Source organism: Calypte anna, chromosome 2, assembly GCF_003957555.1.
Source record: "Calypte anna isolate BGI_N300 chromosome 2, bCalAnn1_v1.p, whole genome shotgun sequence".
In the NCBI taxonomy this organism is placed as follows: Eukaryota; Metazoa; Chordata; class Aves; order Apodiformes; family Trochilidae; genus Calypte; species Calypte anna.
The window spans coordinates 138,080,197-138,104,565 of NC_044245.1; the positions used below are offsets into that span (position 1 = coordinate 138,080,197).

Here is a 24,369-nt window from a genome sequence, read left to right on the forward strand (position 1 = left end):
AAGCCTTGATACCCCATGGGAGACACACAAGGGGTGTATTTCAGAGTATTTAAGACCCAACTGTCTTAGTTTTTTTTATTTCCTGTCACTAAGCAACTGTCGTCTGACTGTGCTGGCCAGTCTGGATCCAGCCCCTGGGCCTCTGGTCCTGTTCATGGAATAAGAAGCCTGAGCACTTGGCTCAGGTTTCTGAATTCCAGCCAGAGGACATTTGCTAAGACAGTTTTTGGTGCACATTTTTGTTGTTGCATTCAGCCATTTGTCTCTGCCTTGGGAGGTTTGTACCATAAGAGATGAATTCAGAAAACATTTAAGTAATGTGAAATTTGTTGATAAACTGAGGTGGAATTCCCAGTGACAAAGTCCCATACATGTTTCTAGATGGCAAGTCAAGCATTTATGACTGGGATTTGCAGCAGTAGACCTACGATGTCCTAGGATAACTATAGCAAATTGTAAGTACTTAAAGAGAGAAAGAGATGTAGGTCTTATTCTCTTTTTTGTTTAATAGTGCTTAAGGTACTTAGGTCTGCCTTTTATATTGGATAGTGTTTGAACTACTTGCTTTGTGCCTTCCTCAGAAGACAAACCATGGAAAGCAAATTCAGTGATGGTATCTTGGGAAAACTAGAGAAACTTACAAAGGAGGTAAATAGGATGCACCTTCAAAACAAATACTAAATGAAAATATACCAAAGTAAAACTTCAGATGCTGTCTCTTTGTTAACTGCAAGGAATCTACTATTAATCATCTCAATTTACTTCTCCTGTAAAATGCAAACAGGAGAGGGCAGCAAAAATTCTTCCTAGCCCATAAAATCTACTAAAACTAGTATAGTACAGATTATTGATAGGTAAAAGTTTGTAAGCATGATATTATGAACATGTTGATGTACCTTGAGAGGTATTTCTGTATATACTGAGTAAGCATATAGGAAACTGCTAAAGGCCAAGTCCAGATAATGGCATGCATACTGGTCTTAATCTTGCTTCCCAGGGCAGATAAATTACCCCTCTGGAACTTGTTCTTTGGAACCAGAATTGCTTCCTCCAACACTACTTGTTCACCTAGGACTACTTTGAGTGCTCTCAGTGCTGCACTCTAAAGTGTTGATGCTCCTAACTGATTAAGTTAGGGTAAATACTTTTGACCATTGCATTAGCCATGAATAGAATTAATGCTTACTCACTCATCTGATACCCTTTATGGCTTCTGAGCTGTGTCTACTCTAGTCAGTAAGTGCCAGGTGGTACAACATAGAGCACAGAATGACTTGAATAAGAGAGGAGAATGAAAAATGAAGTTGGCTGTAGAGGATAGTAAGCAGAGGATTTGTGTTTCCTCAGAGGGTAGTTTTGCTTTTTTTTTGAAAAGTAGTGTGCAAAACTGCTTCGTAGAACTGATCCATGATTCTTTCACTGTTTTTTTTTTAAAGCATATATACTGTTTTATGGTAGGCTTGCAGGGTTGTTCTCATCACATTTTTTTAAACTATAGAATCCTGAAATTCATAATGTAAAATCCTAGTCTGGATGTCCTCTGTATACACATTGAATAATGGTTTTAGTCCTGCTTGGTTATTGTGAGCTTCATAGTTCTCTACTGGAAGTATCTTGATGAGGTTCTTGTACCACTGGATTGTATAGAGATATCAATTTTACCCTGTTATGCATAGAAACTCTACTTCCAGTACTCATGTATGCCTAGCAAAGAATATCAGTTTTCTCTTCACAAGGGCTGAATTTTCAGAACTGTTGAGTAGTCCAAATGGGGTTCTTTGTCCCTTTCAGTTAAAATATACTTTGGCTATAAAATTGTCAGGGTGGTCTTGGCTCCACAGACATCTATGGCAAATTCCTCTTTTTTTTTTTTTTTTTTTTTTTTTTAATTGCCATCCAGATTTTGTCTATTTTTTCATTACAGTGGATGCCTTATTCTTGCATGTTTAATAAATCCTTTTGTTCTATGTATTTTCAGACCTGTTGATACTGTGTTTATCAAAGGGAAGAAGATGTTTTGTCGGTATGAGATACAGAGCTGTTTCCTCTTGGCTTTTTTAGTTTTCTTCATCAATGATGCCCAAGGCCAAGGTAAGTCACAAATAAGAAGATGGAGCCTTTCACTCTGATGTGCAGAAATAGACTTTCTTATTCCAAATGCAAGTGTAACTTCCCTCTCTGTAGCATGTGGATCTAGTACTAGTGAAATCAAGTGGGAGTTTTGCTGCTGATTTTGGGCAGGGCTGTGTGTATGTGTAGAATTATTTGTTCATGTGCACTCTTTGAAACTAGTATCTAAAAAGTATGTCTCTTCAAATTCAGGTGTCTGAAAACTAGTTATATGGAAAACTTTTTTGTTTGGTTGGTTGTTTTTTTAAACTCTTGTTTACATTAAAGTACTAATCATGTTGGATGGGGCTTGGAGCAACCTGCTCTAATGGCAGATGGTGCTGCCCATGGTGGGGAGTTGGGACTAGGTGATCTTTAAGGTCCCTTCCCACCCAGACCATTCTGTGATTCTGTGAAATTGCTGTGACTGTTCTCTATGTAATCAAGTAAGTTTGAAGGACCAGCTATGATACTAAGTTTGTATGGAATATATTTTTTTTCTTTGTTGGAATGGTACCTACTATACATACCACGTGCATCATCCAATATTCACAGGACTGTTAAATGTCAGAGACTACATCTGCAAGTTTGTGGTGTTTTGGTTTTGTTTGGTTTGGTTTTGTTTGTTTGTTTTTCAATTGTGGGTGTTAAAAGATACTGTTGAGATTGTAGGCTGGTTGTATGCTTCCCACAGTGGTCTGACTTCTAGAGAAAATGTATCTTATTTCTTGGGGAAGAGAAGAGGAAAAAAGCCAATTAATTTTTCTGGTTTCTGAATAAAGATGTTTCTCTCAACTTCATTTTTATTTAATCCTTTTTTTATGAGGCTGCATAGGCATAACTGGGAGCAGAATTTGATGATGGGACTCTTGTAAAGCCTTTTGCATACTGCATTATTCATGAGCACATTCAGAGACTAGTGACAACCTGAGGCTTTTCAGGTTCTGGTAAATGCCAGTGGCAATGCTGCCTGGTCTTCGTGGCTCTCAAGTGCTGGGGAAGAGGAAGCATACCATACTGTCTTGGATATTTAGGAATCTGAGAATGTTTTACAAGCCTCTCCCACAACTTAGGGACACATGTAAACAGTAATATTTGATGTGGGCGATGTGAGGTGAATGAAGATATACATGTTCCAAATGTTCAATCCATCAGTTCTGGTCAGAAATCAGGTCCAGAATGTTTATGACTTAATAAGCAAATAAAGCAAAGCATATGCTGAGTCCTCTGTGTATTTCAGTCTTAATACATATGGTTAAGATTTGTGAAACAGGATTGGGGATTGGGATACATCTCCAGAAAGTTTTGCAAAATTCCTTGAGCTTGGAAACCATACTTTTCCACTCACTCTTTTTTTTTTATTATTATTAATTTATTTGGTCATATGTAAAGGAGAAAACTCAAGCTATTAATACAATGAAATGAAAGACAGAGAGAGTTTTTTCTACAATCCTAACACCAGCAGAAGCTAGAATTGGTATGCTTAATGAATAAAGAACAATACTACCCTTGTTCTTTTACTTTTTCAGCAAGCATCAGCTGCTGGGTACTGACAGCAGTGTGATACTAACCTAAGTGGACTATTGCCTTGGCCCAAAATTACTGCTGTGTTATTGAAAGAGGTGATATGAAGCCTCTATTCTATATTCACAGAATAAAAGTATCTTCTGCTGCATAGAAAGTAATGTTTTTCTAATCCTTACTTTTCTCAAGGTTGCTGCACTGTAAGCTTTTACAGTTTAATACAGCACTGACAGTGTGTTTGTCTGCTTTAAGAAATTCTACACTCTACCAAGGTGTAGGAAGAACTGGTTTTAGTTCCAGTTTATGTTTCCTTCCTATAGCAGAGCTGCTCAGTAAGGGTGTGTCATATGATTTCTTGGAAAGGAGAATATATTTGGGAGACTTTGAGTCAACATGCCTGAAGATACAACTTATTCCTTCAGCTGTGGAGTCATCTGTGTTTAGCTATATGGTTTTATCTTATTTATTTCCTGAATGCCTTATAAGCCACATAGTACCATTTAGTGTTTACACAACAGCAATGATTTCATCACTTCAGCATCTTCCTCATTCAGCATAATGTCACTTAAACAACAGCAATGAAAAAATCCAGCTTTTGTGTGTCTTGCATAGCACACCAAAATAGTGCTGGGCAAGAAAAATACTTTAGAATGTTCCATTTATTCATAATGTAACATCAGTAACTTTCTGTATTTAAAGATAGAAACTTTTCTTTGTGTAGTAATAATTTCCATGTGTTACTAATGTAATTGCATACACATTAACTTGTTCAATTGTTATGGCAAAAGTATACTGGAAGCCACAAGGTTTAGTTACTATTCAATTTTAAAGAGCTGCAAAAATGCAATTTTCTTTTATTTTCCTCCTTCATTAAGGCACTGAATAGTTCAAAACACTCTTTCCCTAGTTGTTCTCAAGGGTATTTGTAGTGCTAATTTATCTGGGGGCATAAACCATAGCCTTGAACTTGTCAGTAGTTTTCTTTTGAGTGACTGCTCTAATATTGCTGATGGCCATTCACTTTTGCATTCCTGTAAAACCACTTAAAAATCAGTAGCTAGAGCTTGTTACCAGTTAACTGACTCAGCTTGGATTAATTTTTTTCCCCTTTCTGCAAGAAGTGAGATTTTGTTCCACAGACAATAAAGGTCCAAAGAAATAAAGATAATCCACTTCAGGTTGGTGAATGTGTAGTAACTCCCATCAATATTTTGTTGTTTGTTCAAGTATTAGATTTTTAACTTCCTTAGCTATATGTACTTTTCTGTGCCAGAACATTAGTCTTTGCACAACTAAGACACAGTTGAGTATGTTTGGTGAATAATTCTTTTCTTCCTTCTGGTTAATTGCTGTGGGGGAATGTCATTTTCCCTGCACTGCCACCTTTGACACAAAGTACCCAGTGAAAATTGACTAGTTATGTAAAGACTATTCTGGCACCACTTTTCTAGTCTTTGACATTATAACTCTGTAGTAAACAGAAGAACTTTTGGTGATTGTCTTTCTTTGCTTGTAAGATCTGTGGCTGTTTTTTAAGGGCTTCCAGAATTTACCTGGTTTGGTGATGGTTAATAGCAATTAGGCCAGACATATGCTTCTTTGTTAGAAGTTGCTTTCATAAACTGTAAAGCTGAAAGGGCAGAATGGAATGGCAGGGGAAGAAAGAAGATGGCAGAGAAAATGAAGTCTGAAATTCTAAGACATGAGCTTTTTTTGTCAATTCTTGGTTTTATTTTAATGCTCTCTGCTCTGCCTCTTAATCCCCATGCAAATTTACCACTTAATCTTGGTAAAATGTACAGCATTTTGATACTTGCATACTCTCACTGTTCAAACGTTTGCTATTTCTTAGATGAAATAAATAGTAAAAGTTACTGCATATTCCGTGAACGTTTAGGTTCATTCAGTCCTAAATCATTGTGATTTATGTATAGCTCAAAGACAGAATGAATCTTCAGAATGAATTGCAAGCTATAATCCATAACTACAGTCTGCTTGTCTTTCAAAAGTTTTTGCCACAGTCCTTGTCATTTTACTACAATGCTGAATGTTCCTGCAGAAACCTGCCCAGCAAAACAATTTACAATACAAGGGCCAAATTTTCAAAGAATGTCTCTGTGTTTGCAGTGATTCCTTTACACACTCTTGCTTGCAGTCTCTCTGAACTTCAGGGATGTGATAGGGATGTGATAGGCAGTCTGAAGATTATGCCCAGCAACTGGGGAAATGCACTGTGTAAAAGCACAGTGCTGTCAATCAGAACAATTTTTTGTGTGAAATTGGTGTGTTATCTGCTGTTTCTGTCCTCTTGCCTCTCTATTTGAGTTTGTTCTCCAAAGTCTTTGAGAGTGTGGAGGTGTTCCTAAGCTGTTCTTACTGCTGGCATACTCTCTTTTCTGTGTTCTGATGCTGTGTCCCCCAAGGTAGAACCTGCAAAACTTGCCTTTGCTCTGGCAAGTGTCCTGTAGGGACTGAGAGACTGGACACAAAGCAACACATCTCTTGTATTAAACCTCCAGATTTATACTATTAGATGGCATAAAAAAAAAAAAAAAGCAACAAACCACCACCACCACCCCAAATCTCTAAAATCTACACTCTGCCTCTTTCCTTCTTTATTACTTCCACCCCCAGCTCTTGGAAAAAGAATAGGAAAAAGTAGTTGGTCCAGGACAGGTCTTTGGCTGCTTCTAGTGCCAGAGTTGCATTGACTGTAGCAGGTCAAATGGAGAGACCAGAACTGTTGGACAGCACGTTCTGCCTCTTGACTCAGATGCTCCATATGCTGTAATCCCTAAATCTTAAAATATCATGGGAATTATTGGCTTATTATATCTAGTGTAACAACAAACTGCAGGCATGAGCATAGTCAATTAAGAGCTATCTTGGTCCCTGGGGCAAAGAAAGTGCTTTTTCTCCCCTTCAGATGATTTCTTTTGTTTCTTGGGTTCATCAACAGAAACTGTAAGGATGGTAGTGGCAGGGACACCGAGGGCTTGGAAAATGAATTACAAAGTTCAGGTAGTGGAAGGAGAAGGGGTAGAGAAGGGGTAAGGCTGATAGAGGAGTTTGCTCAGCCTCTGGATAGCATCCTTGGCTGCCTTTTCCCCTAGATCAGTTTGTTTTCTGTGGGCCAAACCCTATTCAAATGTATCAAGGTTTCCCTGTATGGCCAGCCTTGGACACCCCAGGCTGTGCACCCAACAGCTCTGCTTTAGCTGTTTGCTGCACAAGATGGATGTGGTTCCCTGGAAGAAAGCTGGAATTCTGTGTAGGGTGTTGTCCAGCACCAGTGGAGTTTGCCTGAGCAGAGAGATGCCAAGTTGTGAAAGACCAATTAGTGTTCATGAGCACAGCATTGCTGATGCTGCAGTAACAACATAGGGTACATTTTCCACTTATTCCTCTGTGCATTGCTTCACTGAAATATCACCTCTTTCTCAATCATTTCATACTTTTATTCATTTCACCTGCTGCTTCTGTTTGAAACCTAGGTGATAGTGCAATATAAATAGAAAACATATTTGCTTGCCACCTCCACCCCTGTCTAAATCTTGACTAGTCTTTGCATGCCTGCTACTCTTGATGAAACTGAAGCAGTGCTTGCATCTGGGCAAGTGTGTTGGCTGCTCAGGCCAGGTTTGCAAATTGAGCAGCTAATATTCCCTCTGCCTTGTGCATATCCATCTTTCCTCTTGGTTACTGTGTCTTCACAAGACTTTGAAAATTTGGCCCTGAGTGACCTGAAATGTGGGGAAACACCTACAGTAATGGGAGGGGAAGGAGGTTAGGTAGTACATATTGTCAGTGTAAGCAAGGAGAGCATTTTATATTCCCATATATTAACAAAGAGCATTTTTATTACAAGCTTTGTCTGCTAAACTAAAGTCTTAACATCTAACACTGTTTGTCTTTCTGCCTTCCACTGTTAGGTTGTTAGTTTGTTTTTATAAAGAGATAAATAAAAAGGTATGTCTGTGGGAAGTAGTACACTGGGGCTCTAATTTTACAAACTAATAAACTGATGTATGTGACTTTTAATAACTTGCATCCCTTATAATTAAAATTTTGTGTTGTCTTCCTGTATGTTTTTATTTATATTTTTGTTTAAAATCTACGGTTGCTTTTTATTTGAATTTAAAATGTTTTCTTTCCCCACTTGCAGTGTCCCCACCAACAAGATTAAGATATAATGTAGTGAGTCCTGACAGTGTACAGATCTCTTGGAAAGCCTCAAAAGGGCAATTCACTGGATATAAGCTTCTTGTCACTCCAAGTTCAGGTAAAGCAAAAATCTGCAAGTTATTTTTTTTCTAAGGAGAAAGGACAGTCATCCTAGGGCTGAACAGCTTTCTGAAGCTAGTGTCATCCTTGAGGATGAGGGAACTGTAAGAAAGTTGTGGATAACCAAGTATGAGAATTTCCATGATCAAAGGAAGTGGGCAAAGAGGGTGTTCAGGGATGATGTGGGGGGTATGATGGGGACAGAACTGGCAGCCAATCACAAAGCACTGTGAAAGACTGAGTATGATGTTACCAAACTTGACATTTTTTTTGCTAAATGTTGCTTTATTAATTAATAGTTGTGTGGGCTAATGTGGCAATTCCATGAGGCCCAGATACAACAGTCTAATTAAATGATTTTAGAGTGTTTCTATGTAAGAAAACAGGTCTATGTCTTTGGTCAAGCTGCCTGATTTCTTGCTTTTCTAGGATGCCCTCTGTCCCAAAAGTGGGAACAGTTATGTCATTTCAGACCTAGAAGTAGTTTTTAGGGATTACGTTTACCATACTATAAGAGAAGAAAATAAAGTTAAATATTTGTGGATTTTTTTTTCTCTTCCAGGTGGAAAGACCAACCAATTAATTCTTCAAAACACTGCAACCAAAGCAATTATTCAAGGTCTTATTCCAGATCAAACCTATGCCCTTCAGATCATTGCATTCAGTGAAGATAAGGAGAGTAAGCCAGCACAAGGCCAGTTCAGAAGTATGTGTCTTCTTATGCCTGGCGTGCAGAATTTATCAGATGTTTTCTGTAACTTACAAAATTGTGATAAAGTCTGACACTAAGTGGGACAATGGAAAAGCAGTTTATTCTGTGGTTGAAGATATTAACTGACACAGATATTAACTGGTAAATGTACAGCTGGAGGTTTGAACTGATCCAGGCAGTCTTGCACAGATTCTTGCTTTGGACTATCCTTGTTTCCATTGGTTTGGGAATCCCTTTCTTCCCCGTTCCATTATGAAATTAGCCAGTATCTCATGGAAGAGAATCTTCAGTGAGTGGAAACAATCAGGGAAGTACTATATTATGACACTAAAAAATTTTTCTTCCTTTCATCCAACTTTTTATTAAAATATTCTTATAGCTGTGCCAACTGGCAACTAGTTGCTAGGTCAATGGTACCCTGAAAGGCTAAATTCTTACTGGTCTTCAGCTGTCAAATATGCTTACAAATTAAAGACTTTTTTTATCTGACCTACACATACTCTTACTATTTATATCATAGTGATATATATGTCTTAGCTGATTTGTATTGATCTGAATCTGAAACGGGTCAGTTAAATATAATCAGTGGAGATTTGGTTGATGAAGAAAAAAATGTGACAGTGTGTGGAAGTACAAGTGAAAGCCTACTGAATATTTCTCACTAGCATTTCTAAAGCCATCCTTTCACTTAGAACCAGCACAGGATAAAATATTTTGTGTGGTTGTTGTGGTGCATATCAAAGTCTTTCTAGCTTTTCATCACTGCAACTTCTTTAAGTTCTATCCCTGTTAGGAAACCCACAAAACCACAAATTACTTTAGCATTACAGAGCAGCCCACAGAAAACTACACCAGCTTTTATAATATTAGATGTGGCTGTTTTTTAAAACTACTTCTGTTCTTCAGGGAAAGTAGAGCTTACAACTCAATTTAAGAATATTGGAGTTATGTTCTCCTTAGCATATTATTTCTTTGCCACAGGTAAAAACATATACTTAATGAGGCTGGGGTTTCCTTTGACAATGCCTTGCATGCATAAAACTAGATACAGCATATATACAAAAATATTTTTTTAAATTTTTTTAATGCTATCCTATATTTCATGTTTTACTCTCTTTCTCTGACACATGGTCACAGAGTCTTGAGATGAAAAAAAGGTCAAACACATAGTAACCTTTGAGAATGAACTCTCATTTAGTGAACTGGAAGAACATTTTTAATGCTGTTAAATTGCAGCTGGTGCACAAAGAATTCTCAAGCCTACAATGTAACTTCATTGTTAAAACAGTTTCCCTCTTTCTAAGGCCAAATATATATTCTTATTCTGGCACTCCTTGTAAGTTACTGTACATAGTATGTAATTCACAAAGATAACTGGAGAATAGTTTTCTTTACAAATTCATCTGTAAAAACATGCCACTAGGTAAGTTTTTTGGTCTGTAAATATATGAGTAAAACTAGTGACTTCTTGTCTGCTCTTCCTGTGTGACTGGAATTTTGACAGTTAGAAATGGCTTTTCCAAATCTGGAAATCTGTCAGGATGTGACATGAAGCATTTTTAGACTTTTATACTGTTTCTCTGGAAACTTGCTGCTCAACAGCATTAATATTAGAGAAGTCCATCAAGCAGCTCCTTAGCTCAATCTTTGTGTCTTCTCAAAGCAGTACTCTAATTATCTCAGCACTTTTATTTTATTTGGAGACTTGTGTAGGTAAGGGTTAAATCCAGACTTCTGAGTAAGACCTAGTGTCATCATGGCTTTATATCTAACCTAATTAATAACAAAAATCTACCTTAATAAAGCTGACTCCTGAGCAAGCTTGTGAATATGAGTTTGCTTCTGTAACAGTTTGACAAATATTTGCTAAAGGCTAGAGGTGATGTACAGGTACACATAGGTGTTAGTAAGGCAAGGAGTCAAAAGTTTGGTTATTTTTTTCACCAATTTTCCTTCCTCTGTATGTGTAATGTGAAGGCCATAAGTTCTGAAGAGGATTGTCACACTGAAAAGGTCACACTTGTATGTTTGACAGTGGCTTTTTGTCTCCCTAAGACCTTAGGATGGTCTTGTGACCTATATTTTGGATTGGAACTCAGCACAGTTTTGACTTTTGCAGATATTCCATACACTATTGGGTAAACTATTGGGTTTGGTTCTACTTCTGTAAAATAGGTGTCTATTTTGTATCATATGTTTCAAGAGCCAGGTGACCATCTTTCCCCTTCTCACAGTTTTTTTTTGAATGATGTGGCACAGACAGACTGATCCTGGCTGACACTCAGCGCCTGGTTAGATGAATGTTGGTCAAGATCCAGCTCTAATCTAAATAAAAAATTTTAATTGGAGTAGAACTTTGTTTTCTATGAAATATTTTCTCTGTTTCATTCAGTCAAGCTGTTCCTGGCCATTGTGGACTGCTGGGGCATTGACACCAATTAGCATTCTATTGAAGTTCTGAAAGGATTTGTTTTTCCCTAATACATGACCGGAGCAATGATTTTGACAGAATCTTTCAGGCTACAAGTAGAGTAATACTGACTACTAATGTGGTATTAGGAATTATTTATCAGGCAGTGTTCTGTTTGACTTTTATAGGAGATTTGAGACATAATAAGGGAGGTATCCCACTCGCATGTGGGACAAGAAACTGTTGAAGTTTGAACTTTGGAGCAACTTTGCTCTCATGGGAGTATTTTGTGCCCTGGACACAGATTTGGGCATGGGATCTAAGCTGATTCTTTTAGAAGGATAGTGTAATAACAGCTGGCTTATGAGTTTTTGTGTTGAATGGCTTGGAGTGAAACTCTGTAATGCTGGACTTCAACCAGCTAGCTTTGCCAATTTCTGGACTATATTTCCAGTGTTGGATCTTGTCATTGTGGGGTTAGGTGCTGATGTCACTGTATTTGGACTCTCCTATGTGAGAAGAGTCACTTTGGAGAACTTCAGTGATTATAGGATGGGAAAAGATTCATGAAAAGAACAAACCCAAAGGGAGGGAGGGAGGGAAAACCCAGTAACAGTCACTCGTTATCTAAGCTTATTGCAAGATGCTGTGTGTAAATTCTTTATCAGGAAGAAGAAAATGACATAAGGCTTATGACTGCACTGTTTCTAGTTTGACTATTTTCCCCTCCTTATTTTTCAGTTAAAGATATTGAGAAAAGAAAAGAAACAAGTAAATCCAAGGTGAAGGATCCAGAAAAAACAAATGCGAGTAAACCAGCTCCAGAAGGTTAGACCATAACACTTATGATTTGTGTGATATTCTGAAAATAATTAGCTTTTTTATTTAACTTGGCTATTGTATGGATTTTCGTTTTCTGTTACTTAAATCTGGTTCCCAGGGCTAAGTTAAACACAAGGGAAAAATCAGTATTTTGGGAAATATTATAAAGTTGCTACAACAGAGGTGTTGCTCTTCACTCTGCCTGTACTTGCTCACCGAGTGCATTTCAAGCAGTGAACAAATTGCAGGCATGCATGTGTGTGTATATACATAGGAATTCATGTCAGCTTGGTTGCAGGACAGACCTGCAGCATTAATTCCCACTAAAGTCAAAATTGCTCTTATTGTGTAATTAGGTGCATTATAACTTAATAACTGCATCCTAATGTTGGTCACACATATGAAAACAGTTGAAGTACTTTGAGGGAAAAATAAAGGAGCTCATTTTGTCTGGTTGCAACAAACTAATCTGCTGAAATGTGATACTGCTTGTCATGAGATGCCTTTCTACTATATGGATATAAAGTCTATTTCAAGCTTATTGTATAAGTCAATTTCTTGTTATTCTAAAATTCAAGTGACATCTTCTTTATGAAGTAACCACAAAAGTAATTATTCCCTTCAGTAGCTATTTATGATGTGCAGAACAAGCACAGATGAGAATAGCTTGATGTGATCTTAGTCTTTCTGTAAATAAATTGGACATTTTCAAGATCCATCCCTTTTAGCTCTGTCTCCTACTAATGCCAATTTCAAAGATTTCACCCAAAGCCCATGGAAGTTTTTCTGAACTCCAGAGGGTTTTTTCATCATAGTGTACATACTGGTGTCATGTTGTACCTATTAACACTATACAAGTTTGTTTCCAGACAGCATCTCTGAAGCCAAAGCACCCTTGAATTCATCCCATTGGGTGCATTGGGGAAAATGTTAGTATTTACAGTGCTTGAAGAAGCAAGCTATGCCTGCTAGTGCATAAAGGGGTAGTAATTAGGTGATCTGTCATTCATGTCTACAGCAGGGTTAAGTTGGACAAAGTAAGAGACGTAAAGGAGGAAAATCTGATTTGTTTTCTTAATGAAGAATATGTGATAGAAGTTGAAGGAGGGAAAACTGGGCCCATAATAGGAAAATGTTATTACATGCAGGCTGAAGAAAGTGTCTGCCAGACTGTAGGAGAGAGTTTATGCTTTTTTCATGGAGTAGAAGCAAAAATACAGCTGGCAAAAAGAGATGGGATCTGGAATCTTTTCTTTTATAGGATTCTTGTTTACTTGCAAAGTCTTCAGCTTTTACTTTCCTCTGCCTCCTACAACTGAAGATGAGTAAAAAGTTGTATCAGGGCAGTTGGTACTAGAACAAAATATACTCCATCTAGAACTTGTGAAAAGCTATTTCCTTACACTTACTGTAGCAGGTTTTACTAGAAATTGAAAAAAAGGCAAAGCCTACAAACTTCTTGATCAGCATAACTGACCAAAAAGAAAAAATACTATGCTAATTTTTATGAATTCTTGATTTGGTTTAGCTCTGTTCCCAGTTCAGCTACATTTTAATGTAAAGTAATAAATTATTCCTACTGTCTAGCAATTGCAAATTTCTTTCCTTTGCACAGTATGATTATTCAAATTGATGGAGATTCCAACCGAATGACTTCAGTGGGAGTAGGGTGAGAGTCCGAGCAAAAATGTGCAGAAATAGCAGCATCAGCAAAATATGTGTAGCTGGGAGAGAAGTGAATTAGGAATTGATACGTAAAGACTAATGGCATCAAAACTTTCCTAGTTTAACAAATAAAGACTATCCCACCTCAAGTTGAAATTGAATAAAAAAAAGTAAATCAGAAAGAGTCTGTGAAAGAAATATAGTACAGAGATAAGAGCAGAATTTTATGGCAAAACCAGGAAGAATAACTTGGTCCTTTGAAGATGTTTAGCATGAAACAATTTGAGTATGAACCAATGCATCCAGGCCAGTAGTTAATTGATTTTGTAACAATATAGTATTTGGCTAAATTTGATGGAATTAATAGCAACCCTGATACATTATGTGGCTGCATTACATCCTTGATCATCTTGGTAAGACCTTAAGAATTAGCAGTAAAAAAGAAATCATTAGGTAGTATAGTATCTTACCTGAAAAGAAGAGCATTATTTGCCCACAAAATAAGGTGAAGACAACCCTTGTCCACAGTGGTACTGTCAGTGGCTTCTGCTCTTGTCTGACTGAAAGAACAGCAAAAGCCCATTTCACAATTTCTGCAAATATTAGAGTCAAATTTTAATGTAAAGAGGTGTCTTCTGTGAACATCTGCACCACTTCTTACAGAAGGGTATTTATATAAGAACCTAGGGTGTCTTTTCGAGACTGAGATTATCAGTCATTCTCCTGCAAAAGTTGTCAGTTGTTCTCCTGCATATGGAGAACTGCCTGGCAAAATTCCCCAGCGTGACTGTTGGGACAGATTTGGCATTTAATAGGCAGATAATCCAAAGTCAATGTTTTGAAACAAAACTATTGTAGTGTGGTAATACTATCAATGTGTGTGAAAAAGTATGTGTCAATAATGCAAGGTCCAGTCTGTGCATTGTAACCCTTGTGATCTGATCTACATGTATCCTGAAAGACACAAAAAAGACACAATCATGGAAATTTATTGTTTGTAAATACTTAGTTATTTTCTTTGGAATCACAGAATACACCCCAGAAATTTCATTTTCAATTTTTGTGTGAAAAGGTTTCACCATAACCTTTCTACTCAAGAAACCAGCTCTTCACAAGATGGATATCTATATTTATGATTCTAGGTGGTTTTGATGATTCTCACTCTTATTTTCATCTGTAGTTTGGAGGACTGATTCTGCAATATTGTTCACTATTTTTTAATCAACTGTCTGAGGCTCTAGGTAGTGCTGGGATCTGTGGATGCCTTTTCCTGACCTCCCAAATCTTTTTTCCTTCTGTCTCTAAACTATCTTGTATTTGAGTTTTGCTCTGTCTTTATGAAACTCAGTCAGTGGCTTGTGTGTCTTGCTAGTAATTTTTCCAGCAGTTTGAGTAAACTGGATTAAAATTTTTCATCTATTGTGTCCTGCTCATTCAAGTAGTTTAAAAAGATTTACTCCATTCTTTCCTGCTCTTAAGTACCCTTCTCTTATCACAATCCTCCAGCGTATATTCTGTCATGTCATTGTGCCAAGTTAATGCAGGTTTTTGTCTAGCATTCATCCATCAAATGTTCGATTATGTTTGATTTCCAGAAACCTTCTCTAGTTGTTCTGCACAAGCACTTTCAACTCTTGAAACTTCTTTAATTTTTTCAGAGCCTGTCAATTTCCAACTTAAGAGATTTATCACTGCTGCACACTCATATTAATAATGCCAGAAGCCTTTTCTCTTTCTCTCTGTTGAGATAAAGTTCACAGACAGCTCTTTTCAGCACACACTGATATTTGAGTACTTGTGCCCTGGCACTTCTCCAACTCCCTCAAGTACAAAGCTCCTTTCTGTACAGAGGCAGGGGTTAATACATTCTGTACCTTCTCAGATGTTGAACAGTTTCTCAAACAGCTTCTAGGGATGATTCTTTAATAAAATCCCTTCAGGGAGGGAAGATTCACAGTGTTTTTATTATGTTCTGTGGCAAATATGCGACTATCCTTTCTCTGCAGATTTTTTCTCTGTGTGTCTGAAATGGTTTTAGTCGCCAATTTCAAACCCATCAAATTCAAACATCCAAGAAAAACAAGACACTGAAGGCCAGTTTGGTTTTTTTTTCTTCCTTGTGGGCTTTATTTTGAGGGCTTTTAGTTGAGAGGTGCTGTGGGTCCAGCCTAGACTAGCAGCTGAACTCCTACCTAGCTGCTTGCTCACTCCCCTCCTCAGCAGGAAGGGGAAGAAAATAGGAAGAACAAGAATGAAAAAGCTCATGGGTTGAGATAAAGACAGGGAGACTGTTTACCAATTACCATGGTAGGCAAACAGAGTCATCTGGGGGAAAACTTACTTAATTTATTGCCAATTAAAATAATCTAAAAAAAATGCTCATATGGGTAGTGGGAAACAAACAAGACAAACATTAAAATAACAGCTTTCCTCCTCGCTTTCCCAGGCTCAACTTGACCTCCTTCCAGATTCCTCTCCTCCTCCCTTATCACAGCAGGTTACATTCAGTGCAAGTCCCTTCAGAGTGTAGACAAGCAGTTCAAAAGGGATGTTGGGGGATGATCAGGACATAGTGATTTCTCAGCCATTCCTTTCTTCTCACACTTTTTCTCTCTTCCAGTGCGAATGCTCCACAGGCTTCAGGGAATATCGACTCTGCCGTGGAGCAGCTCCTTGCCTGACCTTGGGATTCCCTCTTCTGTTTCTTATTCTTTTTTTCCCCTCCTCCTCCATTTCTCTCTGCCTGGTATTTTCTTTCCTTTCTTAAATAGTTTTCCCCAAGATGCCACCAGCTGTGGATAACACAGGGTGGCTCCTGGCCTCAAAAAAACCACCCCTGCAGCCTCCCCGCTGCTAAACCTGGGTACTGACACCCAATACAAGAGGTGCTCTATCATTGCACCAGTGAAGTTAAGTGTTTACACAGTCTTTTTCCTGTTCAGAAATTCCCTTATGCAAATCTCAAATTGGGGTGATTAAGAACAGCACAAAGTATGGACCAGATTTCTCTTCTGAATCAAATTTTTGCAGGATAAGTCTTCTACTGACTGTGGACTGTTAAAATGATGAAAAATAAGCTCCCTTGAAAGACTATGATTTATGTATGATGCAATGTAATAGTTACTTTCTCCTTGTAAACTGCATGCAATAAAGTCATGTAGGGAGGTCAGAGATCTTCCTTGTGCAGCACAGAACATGCTAGTTACTTCAATTTTCTCAACAGAAAATTACAGTCTATCCCTGGAGTCAGTCCATTATCATAGAAAGGTGGAATGGTTTTGGGTTGGAAGGGACCTTAAAAATCATCTAGTTCCAACCTTCCTTCCACTAGACCAGGTTGCTCAAAGGGGTTGGGGGCAGATGTGGGTTTTTTGCCAATTCCTTTGGAAATCTGGTGATGTGTAGCTGCATTAAAACATCTTGAGGGAACTGCAGCTTTTTAAATCTCTTACATGCTTCTTTCTGAGGGGGGTCACCTTTACCACATAGCTGGAACCAAACTGGCAGAATATTACCTGATCTGCCTGGGCCAGTGTGGGGCCAGCTGGATGACCTTAGAATGGGATTATTGCCTGCAGTTCCTGGCCTAAACAGAGTATACAGGAAGAAGCTCTAGGATAAATCAAGTGACAGTAAAAGCTAGATCTGAGTTTCTTATTGTAGAAGACTAAGACAAGCAGGTAGAAGTTTAGGAAGAAAAACTTATAGCTCATCTGTTGTGTCATGAGTATAGAAATGACAACCTGGAAGTGGAAGAATTAGATGCTGGGTGAGTGTCTAATTCTTTTCTGTCCTCTCTTTCCTTTACTACTCAGTGCGGCACAGAGAAAATTTTGGTTGTATTGTACTAAATTTCAAAGCTTTAGCACTTAAAGTTTCTCATGTGAACATAACTTTCAGATTCCTGGTCCACGTGTAGAAAAGTTCTCAGCTGCCTGCAAAAACTGCATAGACATGGCCAAAGTTATTCTGTTTAGCAGTGAGATAGTTTTTTGGGTTTTATTATATCCATTGTTAAATTTGGGGGTATTATTATTTACATTATTGCTATAGTCATTAAAAGTAAATGTTTCTTTTTTAGTATTGTTTTCTTCTAATGCTATGCACCCTATCAGATAATGAACAAAGCATATCATTCTTCAAAACAACATGGTATATATATATATATATGTATATGAGGTTTCTATTATAATAAATCATGCAGTTGGGGTCTGATAGTGATAGAAATGAGAGGTGCAGTAAACTTGAAAAATACACTGATTTTCTTTCTTCTCCCAGTACTTCTGTCACCTTCAATGAAAATAAGCACTGTGGAGAGACTTTTTACAAGGGCATGTAGCAATAGAACTAGAGGCAATGGTAGATTTAAATTAGATACTGGGAAGAAATTCTTTAGTGTGTGGGTGTTGAGACACTGGAACAGGTGGCCCAAGGAGGCTGAACACCTCTAGAAGTGTCCAAGGCCAGGGTGAATGTGGCTTTGGGCAACCTGTCTATTGGGAAATGTCCCTGCCCATGGCACTGGGGTTAGAACTAGATGATCTTTAAAGTCCCTTCTGTCTCAAACCATCCTATGATTCAGTCTGTAGCTGTTGAATGGCACTATTTAAGCAGAGCAGGAAAAAATCTGCAGAGAGGTATGTTAAGATGATATTCAGTAGAAGAGGCTAATTATCTAATTTATTAACTTGTCTGTTTAGTTAATGTCAGATGCTTCAGTAAGTATTACTAGACAGTGTGAAATGAGTGCTGTGAGGTATTTGACAGAGCAACAGGAATGAATACCCTCTGAACTTCTGCTCTGTTGGCTGTGTTTCATAGTTTTACTCACTTCATCCTGGCTAGTGCAACTGCAAATGTTGGTTTTAGTCATGACATTTTTCATTTTTATTATTACTTACTGAATAACTATGCCTTTATGCAACCTATATTTGGCCTTACTAACGGTGTCTCCTGGGGCTTTCTGGAGGGCACTTTAGCTCTTGTATTATGAACAAGCAGAAGAAAGAGATGGTAACTATACTCTGTAGGCATTTTTTCCCACTGCCAGTCTGTTCTTCCGGAACAGTCCTTATCTTCTCAGCCCTTGCACATTAATCTGCTTCTGCAATCTGAGAGTAGAAGCAAAGTTTACTGCAAAGTACTTGAGTCTTCCTCTGTCAATACGATTATTTTTTTGTCTGTTGTTAGGGAACACTGAATCCTGCAGCCCAGTAGAAACATGAAGTGTTGCTCCAGCTTCATACCCCCAGATAGAGGTGGTAGCAAGGCTGAGCATGTAGTCCCAACAGGTATTGAGTGAACAGGCACAGGGTGAAGCCAAACAAGTACTAAGCAGCCACCTGAATGGGTGGAATGGGCTTCTCTTGCCCCTTAATGTTTTGATTTTCCTATGCTTGCTCCTGTCCAAACTACCTTGGTCCTTCCCTTTCATTGCCTGATCCCTTCCCTAAACATATTGGTACTAAATCCCAAGATACTCTTCCCTGCATCCCATGTCTCATTACTTCCTGTTCAGTAATCTACAACAGTCTGAACTACAAACAGACCATGTTGTGAAGGAAGTACAAGTTATAAAATCATCTTGATGATCTTGGAAGATACTAATGTGAAGAGACCCCTACAATTAATGTTTACTTTCTGGGGCTGTGCTGGACTTCTACAAGAGGCAAACACAGAACTGCTTGGTATGAGGCTGCACAATAGGTAAAGCACCAGGACACCAGGGAGTTATCTCGTGACTTTTGGTAATTCCATATTTAGCAATGACTGATCAATTTAGGTTTTGTTTACTTAAAGTTTCTACTTAACCTTTTTTCTGTTTCTGTTTCAGTGCAGTTTAATATCAAAAGGGTTGCCTGAACCAGATGCAGCCAAGTTTACTACAGACCTGACAGCAGTGCAGTGATATTGTTCAGTACAACACTGTGGTGAATGTGTTAGCTTGCTCAGAACTAGCTAGCTCAAGAACTTCTACCTTGTCCTTCATCACAAGGTTTAGGCATGACCCTTCATCTTTAGCATCAGTTTCTTAGGTGCTGCAGAATAGGGAGAGAGAAGCATTTCTGACTTTGGAAGTATGGTAAGTTATTTAAGCATTGTGGAGTACCTCAGTGTGATAGTATTAATTTTTGGCGATGTGTAAATTAAAGTCTGCACCAAAAGTATAGTGAAGTTTAGAGCTATTGATTGCATTTGTCTAAATGGTAGGCTACTCTCTACGTTTCCCTAAAAGATGTATATACATCATACTGAGACTTGAATACTTCATCTTTGCAACATCTGTAGGAGTTATGTGGGTTTGTCCTGTATGAACCAGGCTGTATTTTTGCTGTCATTTCTCTGCCTCACAGCTGGGAACATGTGCTCTATGTAGGCTGCTACATTACTACAGCTTTTTTTTCAGTTTACTTTTGAGTTCTGTGCTTACCATTTTGACAAAGGTTTTGCTGATCTGTAAAGAAAACTGCTTTTCATCGCTGTGTGGCATGCAGTGACATGCAGTCCTTTGACCTGATTATGAAAGCTCTTGTGTGTGTGGTGTATACCTGCCTGTTTTAGCATTTGATAACCAATTAAGGGCAAGATGAACATAAAAATTAGTCTGTTATCCATGCTTCATTAGGAGGGTGGGCTCAGATTCCCTCAGATTTCTCCTTGAGGAGACTGGGGAATATTTGGACCGTACTACAGCATTATGAGAACACTTGGACAACCACAAATTTTGACAAGCATTTATAACTATGATCTCCATAGTCTTCTGAACACTCTGAGGCTGCTTAGCTCAGGAATAACTTTTTAGACATTTTTTTTTGTTTCAGAATTAGTCACTTAGCTTTGAATTCACTTGGCTTTGTTCTTCCCAGCCTCAGTCCAAGCAGAGGCCCTATGATGTATCCTAGCTCAACTTTCACTAGTGGCAGCAGCACCTGACCATCTGATCTTTGCTAATAGGAGCCTCACTTCAACAGCTGCAGCCAGTGTGGTGTGTCAGAGATTTCACTGCTGGTCAGACTATCATCCTGATGTGGTGCTAAAATACCTCTGCTCTTTACTCCTCTTGCTTAGAATCTGCCCAGCAATCCTATTTGAGCAGACCCTCATCCATGTTGAGTTGGTGGAGCATATTATTTTTTGACAATGGCTATTTTTTTAACCTATGCTATGTGTGGTGGTTTTGAATTCTTCTTCTATATGACTTCTTGTGAATTTCTTTCTCAACTAAAATGACACAAATATCTGTTTAAAAACAGGAGATGAATGAAGTTGACTTGTCAGAATATACTGACCATTGCTTTCTTGGTGTATGAATTTAGGATAAACCATCCAAGCAGCATTAGTTTCTGTGCTTCTCTGAATGCAGAATTTAATTAGAAGCAGCCATTAGGTTTCTAAGCTAGTCCATGCACCTGTGAGCCACCATGCAGAGCGCTGTATGATAGAAATTTCTTTTTACTTGCCAGAGAACGTCCAGGAGTACAGTGTAGTAAGGAAACTCTTGGGTAAGAGTTTCCTCCTTTTTACTGTCCAGAAAGTTTAGCTCATTGTGCTGTGGATGATCAATGCGTATTCCAGGATTTTATCATTCCGGCTTCTCTGGAGGACATAGCTCAGATTTTGCATCCTTTGACTAAAAATTGCAACTTGGATTTTCTCTTTCAACCACAATACTTTTTATGGACCTGGCCAGGACCCTTCAGCTGACTCCTGCTTCCTGCCTGGCATGACTGGTAAACCTGATAGGAAGTATCAGCACTGATATGGATAGAATTCTGTATTTCTTTTCCTTTGCCATCATTTTGGTAGTTGCTTTGGAGAAAACTTAGCAAACTATATTTAGAGATTGCAGTATTTATATCTGCTATCTGGCCAAACTAAATAGCCATTAGTTTACTTGCACATGTGTTGCAGTCATCTGAGTAAGAGGGAAGTCATGCCCTTGAGAGAAAGTAAGCTTGAAACTGAAGTCCCAGATGTGGCTATGAAGGCTGGAACTGGGAAAGGGTGCACTTTGATCCTCATGGAAGGAATCCCTTACTGAAGTGAGATCAAGGAAAATAGAGAAGCAGAGATAGATATATCAGTATGGGAGGGGTTAATCTTAACATAAAGAAAGGTCTCATATATATTTTGTAAATGCCTTGTCTGTTTTGGATATCTGTAAATTTGCAAATAATTTTATTTATTTACCTTAGCTTGGTTTGAGATTGAGTATTAATGTGGTGATTGCTGGATACCTTCTTCAATTTGTGTATGCCATACAAGCTCTTGCTTTCTTCAGAAAGTAAAAAGCTTAGTGTTAGAAAATAGGGCCAGTCTCAGGGATTCCACTTATCCCCTGGCTCCTTTCTGTAGGAGGAGCTGCTTTTCTTCCATCAGTATGTTAACATTGTGGAAGTGGCTGTGGTTGTGCATTACTTCTCATTTAGTGTTCCAGGCCAGGAAGAAGCTGGAGTTTGGACAGACTGCCTTTGTGTTACCCACAATCTCCCTCCCTGAACTTCTTTAGGAGCTCCTAATATCAAAACTATTCAGGTTCATAACCCTTGAGTTATAAGATGTTTGTCCTCATAGCTCTGCACAGTAAATATGTATAATGCTTGGCAAGTCTGAAACATTTCCATCTGAAAACCTCTTGTCTAGGCTAGGCTCTCTCTCTTTTTTTCTCTTTTTTTTTTTTTTTTTTTTTTTTTTTCTTCTATTCCTTTAGTAACTTTCCTCAAGGCACTGACTTTTTTGTAAACGATCTATTCTTAGTTGAAGTGAGAGACTTCTATTCATGTTCTTGAACAACTGAAACTGATTAATGGAAGCTCAGCTGAATGAGCTGCCTTTCATTCTCTTTAGATTGCTTTTTGTCTCTTCAAGTCACTAGGTCTTGAGCATCCCTCCAATTCACAGTGCACTGGCATGGCTGGATTCTGCTGACAGCAAGGGACTGTGACCTTAAGTCAGATTCAGGGTCTGTGTTGATGTTTCATTACGGAAATACTTTAGTTATGCTGAGATATGTCTTCACATTTCATCATCTGGCAACATGAATTCTCATAATTTAAGGTCTGTAGGCTTGCTCATGACAGAGTGTGTTCTAGGTAAGTGTCTCTGTTTATTATGAGTGAAGATTGTCTTTGGTACGAGACACTATCTAGTCTTTGAAACTGAAGCTACATAGTTAAAAGTTGAAATTAGGAGCAGCTTTTAAAATTTGTGTGGCATCCATGAAGGGAGAACCAAAAAGGCTTTGAGGAGATGGTTGCATATGTTAATAAACATGGAAGTACAAGCCCCTCTTGTAAGAAAGCTATTGATCATAAAGGATTGGTGCATTCATCAGCAAGTGTAGTTATCAAGGATTTCCATTCCAGTTGTACTGCACACACTGATGAAGCTGCATCGCACTGTTCTCTGGGCAGCAAAAGGGGAGATTAAAGTTAATATTTTGATACCTCTTTTCAGGGACTGTTATCCCTGAGATGGCCCTGTCTTGAATGTAACTAGAAGGTGCTGAACTTTTTACTTTTCAGCTGGCTGCTGTGCAAGGTTCCTTGCAAGGCTATTCCTTACACTTTGAGAGAGGAGTCTAATTTTACAGTCTTTCTCACTCAGCTGATGCTAACACTGTTATCAACATCAAGCAGGAGCTTGTACTGAGGAGAGGTGATTTCAGGGTCATTTCCACCCTTGCTGCACAATCCGAGGGTCTTCATGTTCTCTCTGGATAACTCTTGGTGAAGTACTCTAATTCTAGGCTGTCTCATGGCCAGCCACCCTTTTTTTGGTGAGTTATAAAAGTTTTTCTAAGCTAGTGATTGCTTACTGCTAAGTACAACTATCACTAAATATGTATGGAAAGGTGCATACAAAATGCTTCCTTCTCTCACAATTGAGAATTATCACTAGTATATGTAGAGAATTAATGTCTTATCAGCGACTGCTTTAATTACTTCTGTGGCTTTAAATTCAAAAGATATGCTATAAATAATAACATTTATTTATTGCTTAGTATTTTTTGAAAGAAGAAAAATTATTAAACTACGACATTCACAGTCAAATGTGGTTTTATTAGAGACAACAGAATCAGTAAATATTAATATTCCAATTCCCCCAAATAACAAATTTCTGGGCCCTCCATTTGGGCTGTATTAGTTTCCTGGAACAGAACAAGGCGCATGGGAAAGGGCTGGCTGCTTTATTTTATTTTGTTTTTTTTCTAGGGAACTGGGACAAACTTCTAACCTCGTTGGGCTGCTCTTTCAACCTAATGATGTTCCAGTATTGAGTCCTTCAAATTCAAGCTGGATCTAGTTCAAAGAAAAGCAGCTATATTGTATGCATTTGTCTGGTCCACAGCCTGACATATGGGATGTGTTAAACTGAGGTCTAAGTGCAATGATGATATCACCAGCACACTGCAATAATATCAGTGTCAAAAGTGTGGACTAGAGAGCTGCTGAATCTTGGAGCTGAACACTGCCCCATGTCCCTGAATTTATTTAACCATTTTTTAAAAAAGAAGTGACATTTTGCTGATGTAGATTTATATTGCCCTTGTCCTCAGTGGTGCATCTCCTCATCTGTAATGCTGTCAATCACTGTGGAGGCCTGACTTTTCTCTGCCATTCATGCCTTCACAAGGTATTTTTCACTTGCTTCCGTTAGTGAGCTTCTTGCCTTTTTTGCTTTGTTACCCTGCAAATGAGTCTTCCATTCATACTGTATTATTACTGGCCTCCACTTGAACTTTCTTCCTCTCCTTCCACATATATATTTGACTTTTCCACTGTGACTGAGACTAAGAAAGGAAACGGCATGCTGCAGGCTCAGAAAGAATTATAGTCTTAAC

General features: G+C 38.3%; 1 protein-coding gene across 1 annotated transcript in view; it reads left to right on the forward strand.

Annotated features, from left to right (window-relative positions):
• COL14A1 (collagen type XIV alpha 1 chain) overlaps nt 1–24,369 on the forward strand; it is a 111,901-nt gene that overhangs the window by 1,958 nt on the left and 85,574 nt on the right. The window contains exons 2-5 of the mRNA XM_030444292.1: nt 1,979–2,091; nt 7,799–7,915; nt 8,480–8,623; nt 11,781–11,867. Of these exons, the coding sequence (XP_030300152.1) occupies nt 2,013–2,091; nt 7,799–7,915; nt 8,480–8,623; nt 11,781–11,867 (427 nt within the window). The 5' untranslated portion in view covers nt 1,979–2,012. The remainder of the gene's footprint in view (nt 1–1,978; nt 2,092–7,798; nt 7,916–8,479; nt 8,624–11,780; nt 11,868–24,369) is intronic.